At 44.1% G+C, this 18,130-nt stretch overlaps 1 protein-coding gene across 1 annotated transcript in view; it reads right to left on the minus strand.

Annotated features, from left to right (window-relative positions):
- LOC132124024 (probable G-protein coupled receptor 158) overlaps positions 1 to 18,130 on the minus strand; it is a 164,901-nt gene that overhangs the window by 125,698 nt on the left and 21,073 nt on the right. The window contains exon 2 of the mRNA XM_059534757.1: positions 17,955 to 18,066. Coding sequence (XP_059390740.1) covers positions 17,955 to 18,066 — 112 coding nt within the window. The remainder of the gene's footprint in view (positions 1 to 17,954; positions 18,067 to 18,130) is intronic.

The following is an 18,130-nucleotide window of genomic DNA, read 5'->3' on the forward strand; positions in this document are numbered from 1 at the left end:
CATCGAACGGCTTGCTTGTAGGTTTTGTAACCTAAACCACGTGGAATGGTCGTGGTTGGCTGGCCAGGAGGCTCTCGCCAGCGTCCGATGGGAGCACTCGCATCGAACGGGTGAGCCTCGCTGGCCAAGGATGGAAAAGGTCAGGTTGTCTAGCCGGGAGGCTCTGACCGACGTCCGATAGGAGCTTAGCTCCAGGAATCGAACGGGTAAACCTCTCTGGCTGAAGGACGGAAAAGGTTGTCCAGCCGGGAGGCTCTTACCTTTGGCCGACAGGAGCTTAGCTCCCGGAATCGAACGGTTAAGACTCGCTGGCCAAAGGACGGAAAAGGTAAGGTTGTCTAGCTGGGAAGCTCCCACCTACATCCAATGGGAGCCTTGACTCCATGCATTGGATGGGTAAACCTCTCCGTACGTAAGACAGAATGGCAAAAGGGTAGCCGGGGTCTTTCACCTACGTCCGAAGGGAGTGTGAGCTCCTGGCAACGAACGGGTAAGCCTTGCTGGCCGCAGAATGGAAAAGGTGAGGTTGTCTGGCCGGGAGGCTCTCGTCAGCATCCGATGGGAGCTCGAGCTCCTGGCATCGAAGAGAGAAGCCTTGCCGGCCATATGATAGAAAAAGGTAAGGTTATCTGGTTATCGTCGCTGGTGGTCGGATGGAAAGTCCAAGATTGCTTAAGCGGGAAAGCATCTGACAGGAGTTTAATACTCACGATGTCATACGAGTAAGCTTTGCTGATAGTTGAACGGAGAAGGCAAAGGTTGGCTCAACCGGGAGCACTCTTGCAGCGCCTGACAGGGAGTTCGATACTAAGGAGGATTTGGTTGTCTACGAGGGTAGACGCTGTGAGGCTTACTTGAATAATTGTTTAGCGAATCCAATAAGCTGCTTCCGATAATGAGTCCGAAAAATCTTGGTGCAGTCGATGTATTCGAAATTAAGCGTGCAAAAATAAATTGGATTTCCTGTGCCAGTGTACCCCAAATAGGTGCCATGTATCAGCGATGTGGTCGTTGTCGAATTGTCATATTGTCAGCACATGAGATCGATGGTACATATCGACGATGTAATCGTGCATGGGTGGAGTAAGAGAAAGATTCTTTATACTTGTCTGAGCTTACTATTTGCCATTTTAACCATGCAGGTGCACGAAAGAGCCTATGGAATCACCAATAATCTAACAAATATATATTTTTCGGACGTACTGATAAACTGGCATTAAATATAAAATACTATATTTAAAACTGTTAGTTCATGTAGTCGGCACTACTGTCATCTCGCTTGTCCTGTGAATTTATTTATTTATTTATTTATTTTTTACGATAGTAGATTCCATTTAAAGTCCAACGATTTAACCCTAATATGGACGTAAACAAATGCCTTAAATATAAGGTATTCAAAAACCGGTAAGTTCATATATCTGGAGTGAGTTCGGTTGAAATGATGCCTTGGTCATACGCGCTCCAGACCACATGCCTCATGATGGGACCGACGCGCCGCCCCTGAGACCAGAATGAGATGCATTCTAATATAGCTGTGGCATTAAACTCCGTTAGTCAGAGCTCCTTTAAAATATGGCACGTATCGGATTTACCTGAGTATGATGGAATACCTTATATCTGCTAACGATGCCTATTTGTGGATGGAGATTTCTTTGCCACCTACAGGCTCACATCATCCTTTGAGAGCACGGGCGAGCGTGAAGTGCAGTGCTGAGATGGGATAACGGAGCGGTTTGATAGCCGAATTATGGTAGGCCGCCTAAAAATTATAATAAAAAAAACGTGGATTGGAGATTGAACGTTATTAGGTGGATATGGGCCTAATATCGTCTTGGCTATTGTCGATACATGATGCTATCACCGCAACCTAGGATGCATGGCATACCTATAAGCGGAGGTGATGTGTGTGTTTTGTTTTTTTTTGCGTGTGAACAGACGCTGCTGCGGCAGTGGGGAGATACGGGAAAGGCTCCATGCAGGAGCAGACACTGCTGTGGCAGTGAGGAGGTATGGGAAAGGCTCCTGCGGGAGCAGACACTGCTGCTGTAGTAAGGAGGTACAGGAAAGGGTCCTGCGGGAGCAGACACTGCTGCGGCAGTGGGGAGGTATAGGAAAGGCTCCTGCGGGAGCAGACACTGCTGCGGCAGTGAGGAGGTATAGGAAAGGCCCCTGTGGGAGCAGACACTGCTGCGGCAGTGGGGAGATACGGGAAAGGCTCCTGCGGGAGCAGACACTGCTGCGGCAGTGAGGAGGTACGTGCAAGGCTACTTGCTTTGGCTGCTGTAGTTGTTGGCTGTGGGAAGAGTAAAAAAGGGTTAGTGACATTTGATGGGGCAAGCTAAAAATGAATGGGTAGCCTACTGAGCTGGTGACTGAGTCACCAGCTCAGCAATTGGTTGCCTGATTTGACAATTCCTCAAGCCTTGTCCACATTATTATGTTCCTGTTGGAAAAGCATCTTTCCTCTCATTAGGCCTCCGGGCTCTTTAGACGGTCTCCCGAGTGGGTACGTTTGGAACGCTGTTTTCACGTTGTAGTATGGACTGTGGAAACAGAGGCTTTTGGAAACAATGAAGCATGTTTAGTCTTGTAAGACGTTGTACCGAAAGACATGATTACAGCAGTAACGTTAACCCCTTACCAGTCACCCCCCATTTTTGGCATGGGGACAGAAATTACATACCCAAGATAAAGATGTTTCTGCTCATGATTCTTTCTGACTAGATCCATGATCAACATTTGTCCACGAGCTAACACTTTGACGTTTACCATTCAGGAATAGGAATCGTTTTCCTGACATAATTACTAAATAACTGTCACTGAAATGATGTTTTATCGAAATATTGGTCAAATATCAAAACCAAAGTCTTTAATGTGCACAGCTATTGAATGGTATTGCTGGCCTGTTGCCACACATTACGATATAATTTCACTAGTTCACGGTTACATATAATTAGCTGAGGTATGGTATGCGTATTTGGCGTGCTGTCCGGGGAAGGGCTCTGAGCTCGGGAATGACCCGAACCTAGAGTACCCCCCCTTCCCCGTCTATTTATAAAGTGAACTTAAAGTGAGGAGATGGGGTGGAGGAGGGATGCTGATAAACCGTCAATGGATAGAGGGAAGTCAGCGATATTTATACTATGGGATTGATTACTTGATTATGGTCCACCTGTGTTGATTAGGCTAAGTATCTGACACGCTCCTCCCGAATCTTATTAATAAAATTTCATTTATTGTCATATATTGAGTGTGGCAGCAGTAGTTTTGCCATGACCAAATCAATGTGATTCATGAGTTTTTTAGTTTCCACTTATGGCTCTGGCTCACATTCCCTCTTGCGCTCTCTATAAATTTTACACATCAGCATCCTATTCCTTTACACGGTCTATAAATAGCGACATTATCACAGCAGACTGAAAGAGGAGATCAATTTACCATGAATGAACCAGAAGTTGACATTGTGACAGCCGGAACACACAATAATAATGTGAAATTATGACCCTATGGATAAAAGTTGAAAACAACATATCCAAGTGCAAGTTTACTAAGGCAATCATCACTCTTAATATATCTCATTCTTAGGGTCAGTGATCTTAACAAAGCCCTAGAATTTCAGAGGCAAATTGCATGTGAGGGTAAAAGTTTTCTCCATCCATATTTCACAACAGGTTCGAGTTGGTCATGCAGATTTGCGTGCTAACCAACAGAAAGCTTAGGTTAGGAGCTGTGCTTCATATATCACAACACTATTGACAATAGACCCTTTTTTGACAGAAATTTTGCTAACTGGCCATTCTGTGCCAACTAAAAAAAGAGGCCACTTTGCATTCAGCTGATACTTTTTTTTTCCTTTAAAAGTCCCTATTAAATCCAATTTTGGGGGCTTTTAGTGTGGATATGTTAGTCGTAAAGGTGTCATGAATTGAGAAATCATCTTTAACTTGAGCTTTTGATATATAAGCGTTCATCATACTAAAATAATATCCTGTAAGTTTCAGAGTTGAAAACATCCTTGTTACTGAAATAAATGTTTTTATTGACACCAGACCAAATGAACACCAGATCCTCATCAAAGAATATCATTGGCTAAGTCTGTAGCCCCACTTACTGATTCACCAATGACATAGTAGGGAAATAACATAAGTAGCGCTTAACCGGATCGAGCAACCAAGCAATAATCATGCCATTGGAGACCACAAAATATTGTGCAGTGCCTGGTTTTGGATGAACACAGTCTCTCTGCATAACCTTCCTTCGGATTCAAATATTTGGAATGCGTGAATGAATTTCATTTTTAATGAAGTTTCAGCTCACGCAAGTAAAACATTGAGTGTTTCTATGCTTCATTTCAACGCGCATTCCTTTGTAAACAAGACACTGTTCGACACTGGATTTGTAGAGAGAGACTGAGATCAAAAAGCATTGCTATGGCGCAGCACACTTAAGTGAGTAAATATTATTTGTACTATGTGTCACTATTGCTTTGTTAAAGATCACTTAACATGTCCTGATTATGTGTATATGTCTAACCAAAGAAGGCTCAAACTATGAAGGATTTAGCTTGTCAAACAGACACACAGAAAGTTAGTTTACTATACAAAACTATTTTTCAATCATAGCAGTGGGCATTTACTTCCAAGTCTTTAATGCCCATAAAAACCGAATGTCAAGTCGGCCTAAAAACCAATGTAGAGAATAGCCTACTACTTTATTTTGTTGTTTTTGAATATAAAAACTATGCAATTGTCATAAGTGGTCCTCAGACAACAGTATGAAATTAATAAAAAAATAAAAATACAATAAAAACAGTTTAAAGGTTTTTTTTTGTACTGTTCGCTGAGGTTTACTCATATTGTTATCAAAATTTTTACATCTGAAACACATCATGATTTAGAAGTAATAGGCTATTTTCTGTCAAGTCAAGTCACCTTTATTTATATAGCGCTTTAAACAAAATACATTGCGTCAAAGAAACTGAACAACATTCATTAGGAAAACAGTGTGTCAATAATGCAAAATAACAGTTAAAGGCAGTTCATAATTGAATTCAGTGAGGTCATCTCTGTTCAGTTAAATAGTGTCTGTGCATTTATTTGCAATCAAGTCAACGATATCGCTGTAGATGAAGTGACTCCAACTAAGCAAGCCAGAGGCAACAGCGGCAAGGAACCAAAACTCCATCGGTGACAGAATGGAGAAAACAACCTTGGGAGAAACCAGGCTCAGTTGGGGGGCCATTTCTCCTCTGACCAGACGAAACCAGCAGTTCAATTCCAGGCTGCAGCAAAGTCAAATTGTGCAGAAGAATCATCAGTTTTTTTTGTGGTCTTGAGTTGCCCGGTCAACAGAGCGCGCTTCGCATCCAGCCCTTAGCCATTCATGCAGATGCATGGTCAGCGCTTCCAGGGGTTTCGGATTGGGTGCTAGGCATTATAAAGAGAGGCTACTCGCTACAGTTTTTTTCGACGCCCTCCGCGCTTTTCAGCGCGCGTCGAAACTACGGTCAAAACAGAAGTAGCACACATACTTCGGGCCGAAATATAAAAACTGTTGAGCAAAGGGGCTGTAGAGCCTGTGTCTCAAGCTCAAAGCGAGGGGGGGGGGGGGCTGTACAGCAGATACTTTCTGGTGCCCAAGAGAGACGGGGGTCTCAGGCCCATACTGGATCTAAGACAGCTGAAAAAGGCATTGATGAAACGCAGTTTCAAAATGCTTACGACCAGGAAACTCCTCGCGCAGATTCGCAGAGGGGACTGGTTCATGTCAATAGATCTGAGGGACGCGTATTTTCAAATACAGATAGCGTCAAACCAAAGGCAATATTTGAGATTCGCCTTCGAGGGCCAGGCATACCAGTTTACAGTCCTCCGTGGCTCCTCGTACGTTTACGTGGTGCATGGATGCAGCGCTCGCTCCTCTCAGACTCAGAGGCATACGAGTGCTGAATTATTTGGACGACTGGTTGGTTCTGGCCCGATCACGTGCGGAGCTCGTGGACCACAGGGCCGTTTTACTCGATCACCTCGAGAAGCTCGGCCTCAGTGTCAATTGGGCGAAGAGTTCGCTGAACCCCAGTCAGACGATCCTGTTTCTAGGTATAGTTCTGAACTCGTGTTCCATGACGGCGCGGCTGTCACCACAGCGTGCGATGGGCATTCAGCGCGCAGCGAGTTCTTTCCGCTGCGGCGTGACCGTGTCGCTCAAACACTGTCAAAAGATGCTGGGTCTCATGGCCTCAGCATCTCCGGTTCTGCGGCTGGGCCTGCTCCGCATGCGCCCCCTGCAGTTCTGGCTGAAGGCTCGTGTGCCGCGCAGAGCGTGGGCGTCTGGCCGGCTGCATTTCAAGGTCGATCAGAGCTGTGTTGCGGCTCTAGCACCTTGGACAGCGAACGGCTGGTACCGATCAGGTGTAAGCCTGGGGACTTCCCCGAGTGTGAAAATGGTGTCGACGGACGCCTCCACTTCGGGATGGGGAGCGCTGCTCGAAGGCAGACCGTCCTTTGGCCTATGGTCAGAACGGGAAAAGCTCCATCATATCAACTGCCTGGAAATGCTGGCAGTGGAGAACGCACTGACGCGCTTTTGTCCCCATATCAAGGATCACCACGTCGTAGTCCGTGCGGACAACATGTCCATGGTGTCCTACATAAATCGCCAGGGCGGTCGCGGGTCCCGAAACCTGTGCAGGCTGACGGAACGCCTCCTGGTTTGGGCTCAGCGCAACGTGCGCTCGCTGAGAGCAGTGCATGTGCCTGGACTGCAGAATCTGGGTCCAGACAGGCTGTCCAGAGGCAATGTTCCTTGTGCTTGGAGTTTGGGCCCAATGACTCAAGGGTCATACTCAAACCTAGGCACGGTTATGTGCCGAAATCCCTCAACACACCGTTTCGGGCTCAGGTTATTGCCCTGTCTGCCCTGCCGGTGTCAGGGGAGGATGGAGACTCGAGTCTTCTTTGCCCTGTCAGGGTTTTAAGAGCTTATGTGTCTAGCTCTGCTGCCTTTCGGCAGACGGAGCAGCTGTTTGTCTCGTTCGGTGGACGTTCCAAGGGAATGGCTGTTTCGAGACAGACTCTATCCAGATGGATAGTTGACGCCAAAGCGTTAGCTTACGCTTCCAGGGGCCTTCAGTGCCCGTTGGGCGTCAGAGCACACTCCACAAGAGGCGTCGCCTCGTCGTGGGCGTGGTCTACTGGGATCTCCTTGCAGGATATATGTATGGCGGCAGGTTGGGCCTCGCCGTCTACATTTATCAGGTTCTATAACCTGGAGGTCCCAGCCTTGCAAGCAAGGCTGTTGTCGGTATAGTCGAATCAGGGCCCTGAGGGGAATTCTGAGTCCACGAGCGCTATGCGCTGCCGACTGTTATATGGGCAGTATTGCGTAAGACCCGCATTGCCACATTGGTCAGGCTGTGTGATGTCATATTGCCGCATCTACGGATGCTGCTAGATATAGGACGGAGGGCTTTTTCCCTTTTCTGTCCTGGGCTCTCTGTGAGTCCCTCAGGTGACTGTGCACTGTAAATCCTGGGCGTTGCTTCAGGTTTATTGGTGTGTGATCCCTGCGCGTACGGCGTTTTACATTGGGTTCCCGTAGCGTCTTAGCTAAGACGCAGTACGAGAGAGCTCTCGTAAGAGAACGTACTCGGTTACTAAACGTAACCTCGGTTCTCTCTAGAAGAGCGAACGAGTACTGCGTTCTCTGCCGTGCGCACGATTCACTCTGGTTCGCTTCGGCGATGAAATAAATCAGGTGAGTCAGCCTTTTCGAGCTCCTTTTATAGGTTGGGCCACACCCGTTTCGGCGGGAAGTTATTGGTCTGATGTTGCATCAGCCCGCGCTCGATAGGCTGTGCAGTTGCCGCAGAACAAGCCAATGAGCGAACGAACCGTCTCGCCTATGGCTGTGTACTGCTGCAAATGCGCTTTACAAAAATACAAAATTAAGGATAATTTTTTGCTTCAGTATTTCGTGAAAAGAGACTTTTCCCGTAGCGTCTTAGCTAAGACGCAGTACTCGTTCGCTCTTCTAGAGAGAACCGAGTTTACGTTTAGTAACCGAGTACGATTTTTGATTTCTCATGTCATGACCCCTTTAAGGTCAACTATAAGCTTCTGTTCTCCAAAACAATGACAATACATCGCATTTAGAAGATACAAGCATTCAAAACTTAGTTTTTCACATCTGTTAATATGGATCAATGATTTTGATTACATCACCCTGCACTTCAGCTTCTCATCAGGTTTTGAGGTGGAAAGAGTACTAAAAAATTAACTACTTAAGTAAAAGTATCTACTAAAGTAAAGGTAAAAAGTAGCTCATTTAAAATTCATTCAGAGTAAAAGTTAAAATTTTAGCAGTGGTATGGGTGCAAAAATATTTGTTTTTAATTAAAGGAAAACCTTGACATGTTAAACTGCAATAACCAAAAACATTTCAACGTGACATTAAGGGAGGTATGTGAGATTACAATGCAGACCATCCCACCAACAGATTTTACTAATAGACCTATCAATCTCTGTGCAAAAATAACATAATGGCAATGCCACCTTTCTTGAAGTAAAATTTACCTCAGTGTAATTTGGCTCCAGATCTCAGGTTATTTTGACCCCCCTCCACAAATGAGTGGATTTCTCAGTATACAGGTGCTTCTCAATAAATTAGAATGTCAAGGAAAAGTTCATTTATTTCAGTAATTCAACTCAAATTGTGCACCTTGTGTATTAAATAAATTCAATGCACACAGACTGAAGTAGTTTAAGTCTTTGGTACTTTTAATTGTGATGATTTTGGCTCACATTTAACAAAAAACCACCAATTCTCTATCTCAACAAATTAGAATAGTTCATAAACCAATAAAAAAATAAAATAAAAAAAACATTAAGTGAATTGTTGTCCTTCTGAAAAGCTTGTTAATTTACTGTACATGTACACAATACATGGTAGGGGCTCCTCTTGCTTTAATTACTCCCTCAATTCAGCGTGGCATGGAGGTGATCAGTTTGTGGCACTGCTGAGGTGCTATGGAAGCCCAGGTTTCTTTGACAGTGGCCTTCAGCGCATCTGCATTGTTTGGTCTCTTGTTTCTCATTTTCCTCTTGACAATTCCCCATATATTCTCTATGGGGTTCAGGTCTGGTGAGTTTGCTGGCCAGTCAAGCACACCAACACCATGGTCATTTAACCAACTTTTGGTGCTTTTGGCAGTGTGTGTAGGTGCCAAATCACATGGAAAATAAAATCAGCATCTTCAAAAAGCTGGTCAGCAGAAGGGAGCATGAAGTGCTCTAATATTTCTTGGTAAACGGGTGCAGTGACTTTGGGTTTCAAAAAAGGCAATGGACCAACACCAGGAGATGACATTGCACCCCAAATCATCACAGACTGTGGAAACTTAACCCTGGACTTCAAGCAACTTGGGCTATAAGCTTCTCCACCCTTCCTCCAGACTCTAGGACCTTTGTTTCCAAATGAAATACAAAACTTGCTATCAATGTCAACCAATGGCAACAGTCAATTTCTTCTTCTCCTCAGCCCAGGTAAGACGCCTCTGATGTTGTCTGTAGGTCAGGAGTGGCTTAACAAGAGGAATACAACAACTGTAGCCAAATTCCTTGACACTTCTGTGTGTGGTGGCTCTTGATGTCTTGATCCCAGCCTCATTGCATTACTATTGAAGTTCTCTAAAATTCTTGAATCCAGTTGACAATTCTCATAAGGCTGCGAGTTCTCTCGGTTGGTTGTGCATCTTTTTCTTCTACACTTTTTCATTCCACTCAACTTTCTGTTAACTTGCCTGGATACAGCACTCTGTGAACAGCCAGCTTATTGGCAAATAATTGTTGTGACTTACACTCCTTGTGAAGTGTGTCAATGATTGTCAGAGACCATTTTGAAGGCTCAGGAAACGTTTGCAGGTGTTTTGAGTTGATTAGCTGATTGGCATGTCATCATATTCTAATTTGTTGAGATCATGTATTGGTGTGTTTTTGTTAAATTTGAGCCAAAATCATCACAATTAAAAGAACAAAAGACTTAGACTACTTGCACTGAATTTATTTAATACACAAGTTCCACAATTTGAGTTGAATTACTGAAATAAATAAACTTTTCCTCAACATTCTAATTTTATTGAGAAGCACCTGTACATCTATGACTTTAAATATTTTGGCTTCCATCGCAAATTAAATGTAAAAAAATAATAATAATAATAATTGACAAAATCCAAATTTTAAGCACAGGAAGTTTCTGAAATTGGTTGATTCAACACAGAATGACCCTAACGACCACATCTTTAGGCAATCATCATAAACACCCTATTGTGCTTTTGTGAGGGAAGGTTTTACAAGAACCACTCACATTTTTCATCCACTGTAGTTTGATCTACTTTTAAAGCCACCTCTTCCTGCTTCTTTGAAACCCGAGAATTTCTTCCCACATATAAAATTAGCAAACTCAATCTGTGTTTCTACTTTTAGAGCAGAATGTCATAAGAAAGCGTAGTTTCCTCATAAGCACCCATACCGTGAGGTTAGTAGAGAATATCAGGCCTGCAGAGCCACAAGGTAATAAATTATGACTCTCTTTAATGGCACTTCCTCTGAACCTCTCTCTGCCTCATTTCCTCATTAGTACTGCAGCCTATCGAAACCATACATCCCTGTCATACAGCAAGCACAGAAAAAGGGTTCAACGGATATTTCATCTCACATTAATTTTTTTTATATACAACCTTCAGAGAGACATAAATGGAAGGTAAAGTAATTACTCCACCGGTGGATGTATTTCTAAATATCAAACTTCAGATGAGGTTCAAATGCTCAGGCTCATCTATTAAGTTCAGTGGCTTAAAGTTGCAATAACAGCAGCGTATGATCAATGCAAAACCAGCAGGTGTGTGACTCACCAAGAAGAGATCAATTCAAAGTGCCACTAAAAATAGCACAGCTATTTCACCAAAATAAATGAATGGAAAGTCCAAACAGAAAATGTGTGCATGTCTTTGAATCATGCATGTTTGTCTGCTTTTCCACAGACTATTTATACCCTGGCGAATATTTGTCTGTCTTGTCTAATTTTGGCCTGATTGTGTGACTGACTACAAACACTAGATGATATGCTGTTTTCTCTTGACTGGTTGGGTGTACAGTACTGAAAAAACACACATGCCTCAACATTTTTACATTTGCAAATGTGTGTTTAAAAGGGTCTCTTCTTATTTGCTTCTTATTTTTACTATCAATTATTAAAGGTCAATTATGCTAGCAATTATAAAGATCAGTAATGTACATTTCCATTACCACATATGCATTCTTAGCATTAATAACTATTTTTAGGGTTAAAGAGATATTTCATCCAAAAAATAAAAGTTATGTCATAATTTACTCACCCTTGAGTCTTTCATCCTTTGAAACACAAATGAAGATCACATTTAATTTTAAGGTCCAATTTTTTTGCTGTTAACAAAACATTAATTTTAAACTTTCGGTTCAGTAAACTCCTAATTTGCTACTTATTATAAGTTAGTTGATTAGTTTAGTTATTGGGTAGGATTAGGGATGTAGAATATGGTCATGTAGAATGTCCGCTTTATAAGTTCTAATAAACAGCCAATATGTTAATAATAGGCATACTAATAAGCAACTAGTTAAAAGTGAGAATTGGTCTCTATGGTCTTTATGTTACCAGTATTTTTTATGAAGCTTGATAGATTTATGTCCCTCTATTAAAAGTCCATTCCACCAAAAAGTGAATTAGATCATCATAATAGTAATCTATATGAATGGATACATGAATTTAAATGAAATATCTTACATGAAAAAAAATATGCATATGAATGAAGAACGTAGTGTGTCAACGATGACCAAGATTTCTTTCATATGAAGTATTCTTTGATCATTGCTGTATTTCTGAATTTGACTTCTTTCATTGGAAATGCTGAGACCACCGTCTTCAGTAAACTGTCTCTCAACTGAAACTCCTGATCATTATCCATACTGGTCTCTCGAACGACTCATGTTGTGTCTTTCATAATGCAACCAAAGTTTTGCATTTAAAATGAACTACTAGGGTGTTCATGCAGTTTGCAGTTTCTAGGCTTCTGGAAGGTTACCAATGTGCTGCATTCCTGTAGCCCATACTTTAAGTATGATGTTAGCAAAGTCATGTGTTTATTTCCCAGTGTGGTATGAACGTTACACATCAAATCTTAGTACTGGGTGTTATAATTTGTTCAAATCACTAACCCCAAGTATGAGCAATAATAATAGTGATGCTTGTCTATCATAGCAGGATTTTTCTTCAACCACAATGGCTAAATGCATATGCAGTCTCAGATTACACATTCTGGAAGTCTTCGCTAATGATATTCTTTGTCTGATGAAGTAGGAAATCTCTAGTCTGGCTTAAACAGGATGAGTGACATGTAGGCTGCAGCTTCAGCATCAGACATTTTGAGATAATGAGAGTGAATTACACCTTTTTTGCAAATGAGGGGCCCTCTGGTACAAAGCTGCTATGATGAAACTCCTGATTGCAATGCGGTTTTGACCTCTATTTATAGTCAGCGTCACCAGATCTGTGTTACGAGGGGTGGATGGAAGCTATTATTACAGAGGTCTCAATTCAATTGCATTATAAAGTTAAGATGCTGTGTCGCTATGTGCGCTATGCTCGACTGTGTCTCACGCACATGCATGTTGTGCAGTGTCCATCAGGAGGCCGGGCACACTAAAAGCTTTCTCAATTATTCAGCGCACCCTGTGAAATCTATTACATCACATCCATTATGAAGGAGCCAGACCTTAAAATCTATTCTCTTTATAACTGCAATCCTCCAAGCATCAGCTTAACAGCATTAAGACATCAATCATTCACTGCTGAGTCAGAAGGTCAAAGATATATATATATATATATATATATATATATATATATATATATATATATGTGTGTGTGTGTGTGTGTGTGTGTGTGTGTGTGTGTGTGTGTCTTTTGTTAATCAAAATAACAGCAGGATGAACACCATGAATCAAGAGCGGAAATCACAATGTGAGCTGGCATGCTGTTCAGCAATTATTTGATTTTGTGATTAACTTGATGTCAAACAACATTGGTTCCCTTTAAGTCGGTCACTCTCGACGCCTCGTCGGTGACCGACGAATATGGGATATCACTTCGATAGACCAATCTACTTCGAGTGTAAACTAAACGAGCCAATGCAAATTGGCATGCAATTATTGCATCCAGCTGCCGCTGATCACTGCATGAGTATAAGAAGGCAGCAGGTGCAATGCATTCCAGCTTTTCACTTCGGAGCCGAGCGTTAGTACCGCTCTGCTCAACTGTGTCTGGTGTGAACTACGAGTTCAGCACGCTCTCGGAAGCTTTGTGTGTTGGCGAGACGGCGCTTCAGTGGTGGTCGTTCCTGTGTCGAGTGGATTGCACACTTCAGGCTGCACTACCCCTGTCATGTTGCATGTGGCCAATTCCCCTGTGCGCCTCAGCACTAAAAGAGTATTTCCTAAAGAGCTAATTTCTCTAAAACAGCTTCACAGGTGCATCTTTGTAAAGACGACGGATCGTCCTTATAAGGATGCCGTTTCACCCGTGCGTTTCTGGGTGCGATCGTTACCTGGCAACGGGTGATGGTCACGATCGCTGCCTCACGTGTCTGTGCATCGAGCACACTGAGGTGGCTTTCGTGGATGAGTCATGTTCTCACTGCGGGAATATGACCATCTCGGAGTTGCGAACCAGGCTCCGCTACCTTCAGGGGGGCGGAGTCCCGTTGCCGCGGCCGTGATCTGGGGCTCGTTCTGGCAGCCGACAGACGAGAACCACTCCACTCTGGCAGTTCAAGAGCAGGACAGCGGTCCCACTGAAAATCTTTCAGAGGCTCCTGGGGCATATGGCGGCCGTGGCAGAACTTACACTGCTCGGCCTATTACATATGAGACCGATACAGCACTGGCTTTATGGCCGAGTCCCGAGGTGGGGCGTGGAAGCGCGGCACTCAATGGGTCCAAGTTACACCGGCCTGTCGCCAAACCCTCACTCTGTGGTCAGATCTTGCATTTCTCTGGGCAGGGGTGCCCCTAGAGCAGATCTCCAGGCATGCTGTGGTTTACACGGATGCCTCCACCACCGGCTGGGGGGCCATGTACAACGGGCATGCAGTCTCAGGGGTTTGGACGGGCCCGCAGCTGCAGTGGCACATAAATTGCCTAGAGTTGTTAGCAGCGCACCTTGCCTTGAACCGTCTCAAAGGTCTCTTACGAGGCAAGCATGTGCTGGTCCGAATGGACAACACTGCGACTGTTGCAAACATCAACTGACAAGGTGGTCTGCACTCTCGTCGCATGTCGCAACTCACCCGCCACCTCCTCCTTTGGAGTCAGAAGGTTCTGAGGTCACTTCGTGCCGTTAACATTCCAGGCCTACTCAGTCGTACAGCCGACGAGCTGTCACGAGCAATGCTCCCAGGAGAATGGCGACTCCATCCCCTGACGGTCCAGCTGATTTGGAGGCGGTTCAGAGCCGCTCAGGAAGACCTGTTTGCTTCTCCAGAGACCTCTTACTGCCAGTTGTTCTACTCCCTGACCGAGGGAACTCTCGGCACGGACGTACTGGCACACAGCTGGCCGCGGGACCTACGTAAGTAAGCGTTTCCCCCAGTGAGCCTTCTCGCACAGACACTGTGCAAAGTCCGGGAGTATGAGGAGCAAGTCTCGCTAGTAGCGCCGTATTGGCCCACGCGGACCTGGTTCCCCGAACTCGTTTCCTCTGACGAAGGATCTACTGACTCAGAGATGGGGCACAATTTGGAACCCGCGTCCAGACCTTTGGAAACTCCATGTCTGGTCCCTGGACGGGACGCAGAGGTTCTAGGTGACCTACCCCAAGAGGTAGCGAACACCATCACTTCGGCAAGAGCACCATCTACGAGACACACTTACGTATTGAAGTGCAACCTGTTCGGCGAGTGGTGTTCTTCTCACCGAGAAGACACCCGAAGATGCCTGATTGCGGTCGTGCTGTCCTATCTGCAGCAAGGGCAGGAGCGAAGGCTGTCTCCCTCCACCCTCAAAGTCCAGGTTGCTGCTATTGCTGCGTACCATGACCCCGTGAATGGGAAGTCTTTGGATAAGCATGACCTCATCATCAGGTTTCTTAGAGGGACCAGGAGGTTAAATCCATCCCGACCCCCCTGTATACCCTCTTGGGACCTGTCTCTAGTGTTTAAATCACTACAGCGGGGCCCATTCGAGCCTTTCCATTCAGTTGAGCTAAAGTTTCTTTCATTGAAAACTCTGCTCCTGCTTGCACTGGTCTCCATCAAGAGGGTAGGGGACCTGCATGCATTTTCGGTCAACGATTCGTGCCTAGAGTTCGGGCCGGCTGACTCCCAGGTAATCCTAAGGCCCCGGCCTGGCTACGTGCCCAAGGTTCCCACTACACCCTTCAAAGACCAAGTGGTGAACCTGCAAGCGCTGCCCCTGGAGGAGGCAGACCCAGCCCTGGCTTTGCTTTGTCCCGTCCGAGCATTAAGGTGCTACGTAGACCGGACACAAAGCTTCAGGACCTCAGACCAGCTCTTTGTCTGTTACGGAGGCCGACAGAAGGGGAGTGCTGTCTCTAAGCAGAGGATGGCCCACTGGATTGTGGATGCCATAACCCTGGTTTATCAGGCTTAGGATGTGCCCTGCCCTTTCAGGTTGCGAGCTTACTCAACTAGAAGTGTTGCATCCTCCTGGGCGCTGGCTCGTGGCGCCTCGCTGACAGATATTTGTAGAGCTGCGGGCTGGGCGACCCCTAACACGTTTGTAGGTTCTATAGCCTTCGTGTAGAGCCGTTATCCTCCTGTGTTCTCACCTCAAACGGGTAGAAGCACTAAGAGGCCCCGGTTAGTGTCGGCTTGCTTAAACCGCTCCAGAGTGTCCGTACTGTAGACCCTGTTGAGATCCTCCATCATCCTAAGCAGCTGGACGTGGCGGAACATCCGGCGCCAGGCCGTCATGATGTATCCGTGAGAACCATGAAAGGGTGGGTTACATATTGAGAACTAAGCGGTACTCATATGTGTATAGTCCACAGTATAGCCTTAGAGGCCGTGTTTCCCCGGCAGACTTCTGCCTTCCCAAGAGGGGTTTTAATCACCTCAAATTTCACCGTATACTCCTAAATGGATGCTATATGTGTATTTGCCTCCGAGACCTCCTTCCGGAAGGATGGGGCTTCCGCAGCGTCCCGGTTCCAAGCGGACCGGGTACGTTTTCCCAGTGTTATCCAATCTCACCCAGTGAGCTAGTGCTTTGACAACGACGAGTGGAGCTACTTGTTCTGAGCCCTGGCCTACACCTAATAGGGGCGCAGGTGGCTCGCACAGGGCACTGGAAGGTGCAGCACCCATGGCGCTTTGATAGGGATCACATATTTGTCGGTCACCGACGTGGCGTCGAGAGTGACCGACTGAAAGGGAACGTCTCGGTTACGTATGGTAACCCTCATTCCCTGAAGAAGGGAACGGAGACTCCACGTCCCGTCGCCATGGTTGCTGTACCGCTGCTGAGCTGCCGGGTCCCCGGCTCGGCTCCGAAGTAAAAAACTGGAATGCATTGCACCTGCTGCCTTCTTATACTCACGCAGTGATCAGCGGCAGCTGGATGCAATAATTGCTTGCCAATTTGCATTGGCTCATTTAGTTTACACACGAAGTAGATTGGTCTATCGAAGCGATATCCCATATTCGTCGGTCACCGACGTGGCGTCTCCGTTCCCTCCTTCAGGGAACGAGGGTTACCATACCTAACCGAGACGTTTCTGTGTGTCTCATGATGCAACTGATATAGAAATGTATATATCCAATGCATTTTAGCATTAATGGCATTGACACACCATTTTTGTTTTTTTACTGCCTATAAATCCATTTTAGGGCTTAAATGTTGAGATGTTTAGAAGCTATTGTATGACTTCTGAATTTGTGTGGACTACTTTTATTTAATTTTTACTTTTATTTAATTTAATTAAACATAATAGTTTTATGGCGCTTTTTTCTTAAAGTTTCATAGCTTGCCGGCTCCAGTCAACATTTATTTTCATATGGAACAAAGAACCATGGACATTCTGCTTTTATGGTTCATTAAAGAAAGATAAGTTGGATACTTTCTTGTTAAATATAAATAAATAAAAATACACATAGCATTTTTGTGTTAGGTTTTCAAAAGAGTAATTATTAAGTAATTAATATACTTTATTAGAATGTATTTAAGTGCGACCTGAATGTTGTGTTTTTAGATAATTAACTTAACTGCATTACATGAAAATTTAATTATAGTTTAAATTTATGTAAATGCAATAAGCTGAACTTTAGCAAGAATTGTACCATAAAATAAAGTGTGACCGTAATTTCTATTGAAATGTTTATATTTGTAATTACATGCTTGTGATGACTAAATATTTAAAATTTAGCACATTTAAAATACTGAGCATCAAATAGCACACTACAGTTAACATGCTTTAGTATGCTATTCAACACATTAAAATAAGTGTATTTCTAAAGCAAAACAAAATATTATAAAAACATAAACATGATTTAAAATGCTATTTGTTTTAATTTGACACTATAACTAAGTGCACATTTTAAAAATGTACTTACATGTGTTGAAAAACTGTCATGAAATTGTACTCTTTTTAAATGTAACTGGCCTTTTATTTTATTAATAATATCTACAGTATATTATACTTTTAGGTTTGAAGCACACTACAAATGCTCATTCTATAGAATCAAGTGCACCTCTTTTTCAAAGAGGCTTCCACTTTTCATTTAATGTTATATTCTAATAAGATTTTTTTATCCACTGAAGTGTTACTGGTCTCCTGGCATGTGTTATATAAGCAAAAACTTTGGTGTTTGCAATCAAGACACTGAAGCAAGAGCATGAAGTCGGACTCACATTCATAGAGGTGATGTTGCATCTGTGTGGCCAGGCATCTGCAAACCAGCCATCTGCAGAGCACTGATCAATATCCACATCCTGCAGGCTGACGTCCACACGAACAACACCCCTATATGATATTATAGAGCACAAGAGAAAAAAAGAAATTAGTCTATTGTTAACTGTAAAGAAGC

This window comes from Carassius carassius, chromosome 42, assembly GCF_963082965.1.
Source record: "Carassius carassius chromosome 42, fCarCar2.1, whole genome shotgun sequence".
Classification (NCBI taxonomy): Eukaryota; Metazoa; Chordata; class Actinopteri; order Cypriniformes; family Cyprinidae; genus Carassius; species Carassius carassius.